This window comes from Galeopterus variegatus, unplaced genomic scaffold, assembly GCF_000696425.1.
Source record: "Galeopterus variegatus unplaced genomic scaffold, G_variegatus-3.0.2 Scaffold5002, whole genome shotgun sequence".
NCBI classification, from domain to species: Eukaryota; Metazoa; Chordata; class Mammalia; order Dermoptera; family Cynocephalidae; genus Galeopterus; species Galeopterus variegatus.
Genome location: NW_007731113.1, coordinates 56,045 through 70,338, shown reverse-complemented (window position 1 = coordinate 70,338; position 14,294 = coordinate 56,045). Strand labels below are relative to the sequence as shown.

The window sequence follows — 14,294 nt, the reverse complement described above, 5'->3', positions numbered from 1 at the left end:
ATTTATTTCACAAAGGGATGTACTCCTTCAACAGAACAAAATGAACCAAAATTCTTTTTACTTCAAGTACTGTAAGTTTAGCATCAAAAAGTTTCTTTCTCTGAAAAGAGATTCTCTCACACATTCCATAGTAAAATGAGTGAATGAATTTTGGGTAACTGCTATTTCTAATTTTTTCTAATTTTTTTTTACAATAAAATTAGAGCTGTTGGTATTTTTAATCTTAATGCTCATCTGCTGTTTTGGTAGACTTAATGCTCATCTGCTGTTTTGATAGATTTTTTTTTTTTTTTTCAGAATTTGTTCCATTAACCAAAGCTCACACAGCCAGGAAATCTCCCTAAAATGCTTGCTTCGAATTCTCTTCTTCAATCCTATCAAGCTTTGAAAATTATTGATTCTGCAAATGTGAAAAATTAAGTTATAAAAAAATAGCACACATAAAATGGGAACTGGCCAAAGAAACCCAAAGAATATTGTTTTAACTGGAAGTTGTACTATTAATTGCTACAACCACTGCATTCCTGTTATGGCTCTCTGCAATATAAAAATGGGAACTGGCCAAAGAAACCCAAAGAATATTGTTTTAACTGGAAGTTGTACTATTAACTGCTACAACCACTGCATTCCTGTTATGGCTCTCTGCAATATATTATCACTGTGTGGGAACAGTTTAATCTACTCCATACAGAGAGCAGTAGGAGCTCTCAGTGGCCTCAAAATATGAAGGCCCTTGCCACAAATTTCTTGCAGGTGGCAGGTCTAACTTTTTTTTCTAAAAGGAAATAACCCTTCTCTAAAAGTCACATTTGTTTTTAAAGCTGTGGTGTCTTTAACCACTTCTTTTTCCAGTTTTTCAGTTGACACCTTGTCATGACTTATGGTGGGTTACATCAATCTTTCTGGGTTCTTACAGAAAATATTTTGTGGTAGTTGACTATCACATGCAAGAAACTAAGCGCCCTTTGTGGGTGACTGCACAGGTACCTCTGATTTCATGCCAAATCATTCAGAATGCCACAAATCCATTAAATCTCTCCACAGGGAGGGAAAAATTCCCGCATTCTAGAGAGAGAATTTATGAGCTCATTTCAATCACCACAAATGAAAGCCACCCTTAATATTCATTAGAGATTTTACAGTGGCAATATGCATTATCTATTCTTATGCCCCTCTGAAAGGCCATTTTCCCTTGAAACCTTGCATGGCTCCAAGCCACTCTTTGTAGAAACAATGGCCTATGTCCAAGTGGAATCAGGGGAGGCAAATGATGACATTTCCTTATCCACTGGTAATAATTCCATTAAACCATTATGATGGCTGTGAGCTTCTGAGTTTTAAAAATTAAAGGACAGATTTGGAATGTGCAGTAACATCTTTGTAAAACTTTTCTGCTGTCATCTGTGACCACATGTCCCAAAGCAAACGGGGCTTTTTGGTTGGTATCACAAAAGATGACTTTTGAAACTGGCATTTCTTTCATTCAGAGAAGTATTCATATTGGGGACGTAAATCTGTGAGACTGAGAACTTTTCAATCATTTCCATCTTTCTACCACCATAGTGCAAGTCACCGTCATCTTTCATGTATTTTTTCCCTCTAGCCTATTCTCTTCACTGTATGCAGAGTGATCTCTTCAAAATATAAACTTAAGCATGTTGCCTCATACCCTCAACAAACAAACAAGAAACAAACAAATAAAAACAAGTCCTCAGCTGAAAACACTTTTTGCATAGCTCCCCGTTGCTTTCAAGGAACAAACAACAAAACTTACCATAACCTATAAGGCCATGGGTGGTTGTACTCCTTCCTCATACTTACCTTGTACCACATCTCCTTGCTCTCCTCCCAGCAATTCTGACCATTCTCCCTATTTTGGACTAGTTAACTCCTCTCTTCCATCAGATATGAACTCAATCATTATTACCCCTGCAAGCATTTCCTGACTCCTTGACTAGGTCAAATCTGCCCATTATAGGCTTTCATAGAACCATGTGACAATCATACCTCTTATCAAAGTTGCTATTTCATGTTTGTTTATGTGATTGTTTTTATTTTTGTCTCTCATTAGACTATGAGGTCTACAATATCTATTTACACGCAATATTTTATCTTCATCACCTGGCACAATGTAAATACTCCAAAACAAATTGTAGAATGAATGAGTAAATATATTCTTGTGCCCTGGCTAAAAATCCTTTCTAAAGGTCAGACATAGGCTTCATTTTGGGTTGGGCTGGAGGTGGGCTGCAATAAGGCCATATTTCTAATCCAATTATTCATCGTATAGTTGTATTTAATAGCTGGGAACCATGAGATGCATAAAGATCATAAACTGAATATTCATAAGGGTTTTTAGAGTAAATTCAACCACTTGCTTTAAAACTTCCCAGGAAGGAGAGGGAACATGAATTTCTTTCCTTCATTTTCCATTCTCCTCTGAAAAAAAGGTAGTTATGCCTGAGAGTTGTATCTGACTCTAAAATAAAATACTATAAAATGTGTATGTGATATGGTTATGATAAAATATGTGAGAGGAGTTTTAAAAAGCTAAATCATTTTACACATGCAAAACACTGTTAATACAGTGATAATTTGGGAGGTCAGAAAAGGTCAATAGTGAGCCCAGTGCACACCTAGACCCATTCTTTTGGTCTGGATGACCCAAAGACTCACAGGTGTGGGGCCACTAGAGTACCCCACCCCCCGGAAGCTAAAAGCAGAGTCACACCCTATGCTCACTGTGTACATTTAAACAAGATAGTTCTGGCTTTCTTATCTCCATGGTGAAGACTGGGCAAACTATAGGAAATAATTGTGAAAACCAGAAACGAACATCCATGCAACATTATCTCATGTGATGCAGAATTACTGAGAATTGTTGATGGTGACACCTTAATGCCAAGTACATGTCTCAATCATCTTTGTGGCTCCACAGCTCAGGGATGCTGTTGTTCACTAAAGGAACAGTAAATAATTATAAACACATAATTATAAATTACAGTTAAATAATAATAATTTCCATTGAAAATTGTAGCTCTTCTTCATTAAGTTCATTAACTAGGTGTCAGGTACAGTTAAACACTTTACATACATTTTCTAGCCCAGTTGTTACAAGAACTCCACAACAAAATCTTCGTTTTGTCTACTTAATAGATAAGAACCTGAAACTCAGAGAAATCAAGTAACTCAACAGTCACCCAAACAGTAAGTGCTGTTGAAATAAGCCAGTTGAAAGCCAGGCTTACTTGCCTCATGGAGTTTCAACCATGTACTGCTTCTCTTTACTGCCGTGTTTATTTATCTATCAGCTGCAAAGTGTAAAAACAACTGAATGACAGGGAAAGTTTGAGTTGGGAGGTTTATGTTCAGGAGCAGCTCTGCCATCACCTGCTATGGGACCTTGGGTAATTCACTTAATCTTCATGTGACTCAATTTCTCCATCTGTAAAATGGCAATAATATTTTGTCTAATTCATAGGGCTAATATGAAATAAAATCTGAGAAATTTTATATTGCACCATGAAGGCAGGGGCTCTATTTATTAAGCTATTAAATCCCTACCTTGAATCAGCAGTTTCACATGCATCTTTTCATTTTATACTGCAAGTTGGGAACTAATGTTTCCATTTCTATAGATAAGCAAAGTAAGGGTAAGTTACTAATCTAGTCTTAAAAGTTACAAAGCCGTGTTCTTTACAGAAAACCTTTGGACTCCAGAAGATTTTGGCTTAAAATCCAGATTTGCCGCCTACTATTACTCTGCATAAATTATTTAACCTCATTCAGGTTCAAATTTCTATCATTAAAATTCTCCTTACTGAATCATAACACAATTAAAGATAGCATATATTAAAGCACCTGAAACATAGTTAAGTGCTAAGTCAATGGAGGCCACGATTATTATTACTCTAACGTGTCTGCACGATCAGAACAAGATCTCAAAGGCATGGAGCACTCGAGGCGGCACTGTGTGTGTGTGTGTGTGTGTANTAAAAACAACTGAATGACAGGGAAAGTTTGAGTTGGGAGGTTTATGTTCAGGAGCAGCTCTGCCATCACCTGCTATGGGACCTTGGGTAATTCACTTAATCTTCATGTGACTCAATTTCTCCATCTGTAAAATGGCAATAATATTTTGTCTAATTCATAGGGCTAATATGAAATAAAATCTGAGAAATTTTATATTGCACCATGAAGGCAGGGGCTCTATTTATTAAGCTATTAAATCCCTACCTTGAATCAGCAGTTTCACATGCATCTTTTCATTTTATACTGCAAGTTGGGAACTAATGTTTCCATTTCTATAGATAAGCAAAGTAAGGGTAAGTTACTAATCTAGTCTTAAAAGTTACAAAGCTGTGTTCTTTACAGAAAACCTTTGGACTCCAGAAGATTTTGGCTTAAAATCCAGATTTGCTGCCTACTATTACTCTGCATAAATTATTTAACCTCATTCAGGTTCAAATTTCTATCATTAAAATTCACCTTACTGAATCATAACACAATTAAAGATAGCATATATTAAAGCACCTGAAATATAGTTAAGTGCTAAGTCAATGGAGGCCACGATTATCATTACTCCAACGTGTCTGCACGATCAGAACAAGATCTCAAAGGCACGGAGCACTCGAGGTGGCACTGTGTGTGTGTGTGTGTATGTGTGTGTGTGTGTGTGTGTGTGTGTGTGTGGTGGGTTACAGTGATGATAGCAGATGTCTCACTCCAACCCACCATTCTTCACACTGCATAGCCCCTGCTCTTCTGCCATTTCAACAGTCTTACTCAAACTTCACCGACCCATTTTTCAAAGCAGAATTTAGTCCTCTGAACTGTCATTTAAAAGGATTTTTTAAAGTAGTTCTTTTTTGAGTGTCAGGAGTTTTCTTAGCTCCTGAGAATGAAAATGTAAACATTTTGGTTCATGAGAAGGTTTTATGGCCTTTAACTGAAGTCATACACATAGTTGCTGGTTCTAGCATTGTTTGAGTTACAGCTGATGTGTCCAGAGAATACAAGGGAGAGAGGAATTAGCCAAAAGAGAGGAAGTATAGTTTTGGCAAGCGAAGATAGAAAAAAAAAAAAAACGACCAACCTTAAATGTAAAATAGCTTATGTATAAAAAAAAATTTAAAAATAAGGACAACAAAGGGTCATCTGAAGAGTGAGAAAAGTGCTGCTTTGAGAAAGAAGAAACCTTTATGTACTCATCTCTTTCTGCACATAGGATTTGTCTTCCTCAGTGTACCCACATAACCCAAACTATTGAAGACAAAAAGGACCTCAAAAATTATTGATAGTTTTCCCTCATTTCAAAGATGAGAAAACCCGTGGAGATTAAGTGACCTGACCCAAAGAGAACCAACTATGACAGAGATGAGCTCACAGCTGATTCTTCTGGCTGTGACCTTGCTCCCTTTTGTGTATAACAGGCTCCAACACACAATGCTACATGTGCAAAATATACCATCATGTTTAGCTTGCTTAGCAATATTTGAATTATGAACTTATTTCTCTGCAGCAAAAGAAAATTTGGCAACACTTGTGGAGTGTTTGCCAAGTCTCATTATATGAAATGTTCTAACACTCAGGCCTATCTCCTCCCAAAGGTTGATGTCCAGCTTTGATAATTTGTTTTATTCTGTTGAACCATGCAAGAGAGTTAGGCTGTAAGTAAGGAGAAGGTTTGGGTTTCCCACGCCCAGTGGACATAGCTGGCCCTTCCGATTGACACTCCTTATCTTCCTCCTTCCATTTGAGGATTCAGCAAAACAAATGCAGACTTTCTTGTGGAAGCCAAAATGTAGTTATAATTGATTATCGTGGGTCCTATTTCATTACCATGAGAATTATTCTAAATGACAAACATTTCATGATGACTTTAGAAAGATTTTGTTATGGGGAGTACCAATTCAATTTTCTCCTTAATTTGATGCACTCAAGTAAACAAACACAGAATGAAAAAACACAAAGAGAAGAAAAGGGCAAAACCCTTCGGGTAATTCATGCAGGATAGGGATTCATAGTTTCTGTAGCAGTTCTAGAACTAGATCACAGGTTAAGTAAACAAACACAGAATGAAAAAACACAAAGAGAAGAAAAGGACAAAACCCTTCAGGTAATTCATGCAGGATAGGGATTCATAGTTTCTGTAGCAGTTCTAGAACTAGATCACAGGTCTTTTATTCTCACATATGCATGACGCTTATGTAACTGGGAAAAGCCAAACCTCAACCCAAATACATTGAACGCTGGTTTGAATGCTACATTGCAGTGCCTCAGAAGTCTAATTTAATAGTATCTCTACCTGTCCTGGACTTCTAGAATAATACTTCACACTTACAGAGCAATTACCTTTTCTCATTTCATCTTTATTTTTATTGTAAAGGATTTTATTAGAAAAGACATTTAAACAGTTTATACACATTTACAATTTAGTTCCTTCAAATTCGACCTAAAGACTTTCCATAAACCTGACATCTTAAACTATTATAATATCTCATATTTTAAGTGTTTTTTCTATAAGCTCTTCTTTTTTTAATATAAAATGAGTTTGTATGTCTGGCCAGATCTTCTCCAGGCTTATTACAAGTACTGCAGTGTGTTTACCATCCTAGAGAAATTCTACAGCAAGGATTGTGATTATTTGGTCTTACTTTTTACCTTTTCCTTTTAATAAAAGCTAATAAACTCTCACTATAAAGTAAAATGGTAGATTGTCCTCTCTCCTGACATACAGACTAAGTGGCTGAGGAGGCACCTGACATGAACTTGTTAAGTGAGTGAGTGAACGGATGAATTAATGAATAAGCTACTGCGGCATCTTCTATTTTTCAAGTTCTTCCCCTGGGTAAATGCTGATTCTCCTTCCATGAAACATATTTGCTATAATTAAAAATTTGTCCTGTGAGGGCCGGCCCGGTGGCGCACTGCTACAGTGCGCCGCTTGGGAGCGCGGTGGCACTCCCGCCGAGGGTTCAGATCCCACATACAGACCGGTTCCCGCTCACTGGCTGAGCGAGGTGCAGGCGCAACACCGAGGGTTGCGATCCCGTTGCCAGACACGAAAAAAAAAAAAAAAAAGACAGAAAAAAAAATTTGTCATGTGAAATATTCCTAATTAATAATTTGCTCATGTTCATTTAAGGCTTTTAAAATTATTTTTAGAATCTTGATTCTCAAGTTTATTAATTTCAGTGCAGAGTGTAGTAAGTATAGATATCTTCTGCGATTTTTGTATCGCATTTTTCTATTTTTCCTTTTGAAATTCTTAGTCTGAATTATCATTAACTGTGCCTTCGTTTTCACAAGTTGTCTAAATCTATCTGCTGAGACATGTTTTCTTTCTATCCCACCATAATTCTAACGTAACCAAGTAAAGTTCAAAGCTGTTCCCACAAATGGTTTTTGTGTCTTAAAGTTGAAATACAAGGGCATTAAATTATGAGCAATTATACATCGATGGCTCATAGCCTACCTTCTTCTGGGTGGGTGTGTGAGCTTTCTTTTTAGTATGTCATATTATTCTCTAGATCAGAAAAAATACCCCCACCAATGGGACCACAGAGGCTTTTTGGTAGAAGTCTACCTCACTAATGTACAAAGAAAATGAGAGTAGAATTTATAAAATTTGTTTTGCTCTTTTCTCTAATCCAAATCAGGTGCCTCCTTACTGTCTTTTTCACTGGTCCTATCTGTCCTAATTTCTGTTCACATATTTCTTTATCTTCAAAGTCTACATCATGGTTTCTTATACATTTTCACTTTTAAACTTTAATACTGTTCATCAAATAGGTAGTGCTATGGTTTGAATGTCCCCACCAAAACTCATGGTGAAATTTAATTGCCATTGTGATGACATTGGGAGGTGGGGCTTTTAAGAGGTGATTAGGTCATGAGGCCTCTGCCTTCATGAATGGACTAATGCTGTTATTGCTGGAGTGGTTTAGTTATTATGGGAGCAGGCTCCCAACAAAAGGAGTTCAGCCCAATTACCTCTCTGTCTCATGCGCTCACATTTGCTTTCCGCCTGCCTCCTGCCATCTTCCACCATGGGATAACCCGTGCCAGATGCTAGAACCATGCTCTTGGGCTTTCCAGCCTCCCAAACTGTGAGCCAAATAAACCTCTATTATTTAAAATTTATCCTGTCTGTGGTTTTCTGTTAAAATAACAGAAAACACACTAAGACAGGTCAAGAAAAAAGAAAGGCCAAAATGAGGAGACAGTATAAAGTTATGAAGATGGAGAAAATCACATGTCTAATGAAAGGATTTGCCTGTAGCAAAGAGAGTGTGGAAAAGATTTGTGGGGATCTGCTTAGAAGGTAGATTAGGTGAATGAGTTTGCATTTGACCCTGTAAGTGTTGGGGAGACATTTAAAGGTTTGTGAGGGGAGCAGTCACATTACTAGATTTGAGCTTCAGGATCATTAACCAGGTACCATTAATTAGTTAGAATAGTCAGATAAATAAATATGGTGGATTAATCTAGGAACTACGTATCACGTTGTGTGAAGAGGGAAGACTAGAGTCAGAGAGACTGGGAGAGATTACCAAGGGAAAGTATAGAAAGACTAAGTTGCAGACAGGCACAAACAGCTTATCCTGGTTTTGTCACCTCTCTCCCAAGGACCACTGATTTTCTTGTGCAGTATGAAAATTCTTGTACCACTTAGCAATGGGGCTATGTATCCCAAGAGCACTTCCCTGTGTTAAGAATTAGCATCCACTGCTTTCGATTTGAACTGAAAAAATAATTGTAAAATCTTTTCTTCCTTTATTTCTTGGTTAGCATTAGCACACTTCCTCTTCCTCCAGCTGAAACAGTTGCTTAAAGAACTTTTCCATCAGCCACACATTTTTGTTCATGTAATATTCCAGGAAGGCCGTCTCATCCTCTTATTAGATGCCTTTCAGTAGAGCCGAGTTTATGTTCTCACCTTGAGATGCTGTATGCAAACTTCACTTGTTTTTCTTTGGTTAATGTTATGTGATTCTTTCACTATTTTTCTGTATATGCTACATTTGAATTCTTCTATACTTAGGTTTCTGTTTTGTTCTTTTGGGCCTTCGACTTTGCTTCTTCCTGAAAGAGCTTTTGTTACTGTCATTTTTTAAACATATTACACTATTTTTATAAAACAGATTTTAAAATATTTTAGACATTTGAGGAGATGAATGGATATTTGCTCCCCTTTGTCATGTCTACATTACTTTTATTTATAGACATTATAAAAATAATTTGTTTATTCTCCTTCTAAATCTGAAAAATTCTCCCAGATTCTCAAAGATAATATTTTAGACATTTGAGGAGATGAATGGATATTTGCTCCCCTTTGTCATGTCTACATTACTTTTATTTATAGACATCATAAAAATAATTTGTTTATTCTCCTTCTAAATCTGAAAAATTCTCCCAGATTCTCAAAGATATGTTTGCTGTTATCATGATATTGTATTGAAGGAAGGTCTCATCTCCTTGGCAACATACAAACTCTATTCTTTCTTACTCTTATTCCCTACCAAGTCTATGGCTTGCTTTCCTCTTTTCATTAAGATGTTTCAAGCTCTTAGCTTTCATAGCTTCCTAAGTAACTTTCAGTCACTTTTCTTGTAAATTGATTCTAAATACTTGGCTTCAAATATTATTTTTGGTTACCTCCACTATAGCATTTGTTAAGATGCTTATGAAATCCCCTCTCAACACCACTTATCTGAGATACTAGAAAAGATTCTCATCCTTAGATTTCCCTTTCATGTTTCTCTTGTGGAGTATATACTTTCATAAATCTGAACTTTTGCCTCTCTCAATTTATATCAATTCCATAATCACATATATTTCCCCACTCCCCAGGCACCACAGACCATACAAATAACTAAACTGCTCATTAAACATCTGTGTCTCTTGTTCTCCTGCTGACTTTTGTGAAGAGCCCTTCACAAATAATATATTTCCTTGTCTGATTCAGTTTGTTTATGGTATCTCAACTGAACAAAATGTTGTTCCTTTACTATCTTAACATAGGACTCTGGGTTATTTGGATTTAGTATAAATATGACCTACTGCAGACTGAGTACTGACACCATTTCATTTAATCTTCCCAATAGGCCTGCATGGTAGATACTGATAACCTTGCTTTACAAATGGATGGTTTTTGATATGCAAAGAGTCACTCAGAGGAAAGGGGAATAAGTAGAGTCTGAAACCACAGTACATTATTGGAACTAGTGGGTTAGAGAGGGTAAGGAATTTGATCTAGCTCACTCTGCTGCTAGTGTCAGAGCTGGGTTTAATCTATCATAACCAGCCGTGAATGTGTGAGCCTGCAGCAGGCTTAGCTGGGAGTCATACCTGAGTAAATAAGGACTTTCTGGAAGACTAGACAGTTTCAGGCCATCTCACAAGTCTGATTTGATAATGAGATTGGAGACACTAGGATCTACTATTCCCAAAATTTCTGAAGTCAAGGAGAAACAAATGTCCTTGTAGATTGGATTCATTTCCCATGAAATGTGAGAATTAGGCCTAGCTCTACCAAATCTGCATATGTTGGCACATTTTTTAAAAAATATGATTATATTTCTACATTTTAAAATTGCAATAATGTCACCTCTGACTACCTGTCATTAATAGCAAGTAATACTCATTTCAGAAGCACATCGTTTCCCACAATGCTAACTGCCTTCTGTACCTTCTATAATATAAAAGTTAAATAACCTAAATAATAACCCTGCAATTACTACAGGAAAAAAAAAAACACCAGCTATGCTAAAATGAAACTGGATATTTTTCACTTGTTATTGTTATAGGATATATGTGTAGAATATAAAAATAATAATTGCACTCATCCTACTTCTTACACTCTAGTGTCTCAAATCCCTGAGTGGAAGTGGTCTCATTAAGTTTACCAAACCCATTTAACGAAAACACCAGGTATGCTAAAATGAAACTGGATATTTTTCACTTGTTATTGTTATAGGATATATGCGTAGAATATAAAAATAATAATTGCACTCATCCTACTTCTTAAACTCTAGTGTCTCAAATCCCTGAGTGGAAGTGGTCTCATTAAGTTTACCAAACCCATTTAACTCTAACATGCTCTTGAACCTTCTCTCCAAATCCACTGAGGCTTTCCTGTCACAAATGCTGAACATTATTTTCTGAAATTCTGAGCATTCTACAGATATGTCTGACCTTCTGCAGATACAACTCACTTAATCATTTATTTAAGTAGTAAAATAGACAAAACCACCAAAATAAAAAAAAAGATGACTATTGTATATTTACCTAAACCTACACACACACACAAATACTCACATATACACAATAACTGAGTTTTTGTATAACTGGATTAATTAGAATGAGGAAAGATTCAGCTGTAAGAACAGTTTTTAAAAAGAGAAGAAATGCTTTATTTAGACCTACGTAAACAAAGTCCACAGAATTTTAAAATTTGATTCATTTAGGCTGCAAATACTACTCAGTTATTTATTGAGCAAACATTACATTCTAGACATTATGGAAAATACAAAGATAAATTAGTTATTGGAAATAAACAAATCCCAACTAATTCCAGTATAGGGTGGAGTATGGTAAGCTCCATGAAGACAGAGGCAGTGTATATATTGTTTAGTTCTGTATCCCCAGTGCCTAATATTGTAAATGGCAAATAGTAGGTGCCAATATACGTTTGATGAATATATAATGAAAGAATAATGTCCTTAAATGTTGTAGAATTCCAGAGGAAGGAGAAATTACTTCTGTCTGGTGTGATTTAGGAAGGGTTATTATAGAGGATAAAGTATTTGATCTGCATCTTAAGGGATGGGGGAATGATTCTAAAGGAGAAAATAACATACCAAGAAGAGGCCATGACACAAACACCAAGATACAGAGGCAGGAAAGTGCAAGACAGTCTTTAGGAATAGCAAATCATTCAGTTCGGCAGTTCAGCATAGAAAATTCATAAGGAAGGAGCAGTAAGTTTAAGAAATTATGTTGAGGCTAGTTTGCTGAAATCCAGAAATACCAAGTTAGTGAATCTAGATTTTATTCTGGAAGGAAACTGAATATTTCTGTTTAGACTTTTATTCACCAGCTTTGCCTCATGCGAAGGGGTCATCATCTTTAACCTGCTTCTGAAGCTGTCTGAGAGAGTCTTCAGAAGCAGGTCCCAATTCTAATATCAGCTACTGCCTAAGAAGTTGCTCCAAGAGAAAGCCTGCCAAATCCAGCAGTGTCAGAAGAGAATATGAGAACTAAGGTAGTAGGAGAAACATTCCTAAAAATGATTAATGTTGGGCAGTTCCACCAGTTCCAAGTCTGTTACTGGACACCTGTAATATTTAATTTAGTATTTCAAACACAGGTAACTTTAGATCGAGTTTTCAGAGACTTGATACACAACAAATCATAAAAGGTAAAAAGTACTCCAAGAGAGATTAGCCCTTCAGAGACCTCTAATGTATCAAAAAGTATAGCACCTGTCCAGTAAGAGACTGATTATTACAGCAAAATGGCATGCAGGAGGCTTCCTGGATGCACAAAGTTGTTTTATTCATTCACTGCAAATACAAATGACTATGTACTATAGGGAGATAAGGGTACAATACATGACTTAAGGAACTTACAATCAAGTTGAAAAAAGTTAGACACTTCAGTCCTAGCAGATTTATATTTAATTTTATCTTCTCAAGTACCTCATGAGTTTAATATTACTATTACCGTTTTAAGTAAAATTAGGATTAAAGGGTTTAAGTAATTTGCCCAAGATGAAAAGGTAGCAAAGCCAGGATTCAAACCCAAATTCGTTTAACTCCAGTGTCCATACTCTTTCTCTTGTACCATATAGCTTTAGAGTCTAGTTTAGCATATGGAAAACACTACAACATATTAGCTAAAAGTAGGCTCTTTAGCATAAGATTATCTAGGTTCTAGATCTTGGCTCCATCACTTGTTAGCTATCTGAATTTGCACCTATTACTAACTTTTTTGTGTCTCAATTTCCTCAATTGTAAAATAGGGGTGGGAGGATAATATTAGAGTAACAGTCCTAACCTTATAGGGCTGTTGTGAGATTTAAATGAGATAATACACATAAAGTGCTTAGGAGAATGGCAGACCAAAGAAAACGCTCATGAAAATTAGCTCTTATTAGTCAGTGAAACTTTGTTGCAATAACAGTTTAGACAATGCACATTTTCTTGATCTCAATGGACATGCAAAGTCTTCCTGGAATTAAAAGGAAATCCCTGGAAATACCGTTCAATAGTCTACTTGTACACAAAGGAATACATGCAATATTGCCATGGTCAAAAGTCTCAAGAACTCTATTACTTTTTGGAAAGAAAACTGTAGCCCTGGTAACTTTCCTGACACTGATAAATTTGACTGATTAGCATGTTTGTTATCTGTTTCCTTCCTACCAGCACAAACATCAAGATATGATACATTTCCGTAGTTTACAAACTTACCCATGAACGTAGGAGATCCATATCTGTGTAAGAAGACTTGAGATATGGGTAGTGAGTACAGGAGGAGCAGTTGCTCCAGGGTCCAACACGAGAAATTTGGAAATCAACACGTGTCCAGAGCAGGTTTTCTGGAAAAGGTTTCCAGCTGTGCCACATCTGAACTTCATCTTCATAGTGGGATAACACACCATCCAAGTTGCACCCATTTGAAGACCTGGATCTACCCGCTGATGCAGAAAAAGAATCCAGTCTAACCTCCATTTCTTCTTTCATTCTTGTATTAATATTACTAACTTTCTTTTCCTGGGATTTGGTTAATTTCAAACAGGAAATCAGCGTGTCATCTTCATCTTCTAAATGACAAAGAAAAATAAGTTAAAAATTAAGTTGTTTAATACTTCACATGTAGAAATTATTAATACTATACTTCTGTTTATGTAATAGTAATGAATGAACAACACAGAATAAACCAGGAAGTCATTCACAGAATATTTCACAGAATAATTTACAATAGCATTTCTTTTTTTTTTTTTTTCCTTTTTGTCTTTTTTCGTGTCCGGCAATGGATCACAACCCTCAGTGTCGCGCCCGTACCGGACCGGGACCGGCAACGGGATTGCAACCCTCGGTGTTGCGCCCGCACCTCGCTCAGCCAGTGAGCGGGAACCAGTCTGTATGTGGGATCCGAACCCTCGGCGGGAGCGCCACCGCGCTCCCAAGCAGCACACTGTAGCAGTGTGCCACCGGGCCGGCCCCTCTTTTATTATTTTTATTACAAATTCTGTTCCTATTTGGTTTTGCTGGATGGTTTCAGGA

The 14,294-nt window shown here is 36.6% G+C and overlaps 1 protein-coding gene across 1 annotated transcript in view; it reads right to left on the bottom strand.

Moving 5' to 3' along the window:
* The window catches only part of SAMSN1 (SAM domain, SH3 domain and nuclear localization signals 1), an 87,093-nt gene extending 73,354 nt beyond the window's left edge, over nt 1-13,739 (bottom strand). The window contains exon 1 of the mRNA XM_008588739.1: nt 13,479-13,739. Within this exon, the coding sequence (XP_008586961.1) occupies nt 13,479-13,739 (261 nt within the window). The remainder of the gene's footprint in view (nt 1-13,478) is intronic.
* Nucleotides 13,740-14,294: the final 555 nt, after the last annotated feature.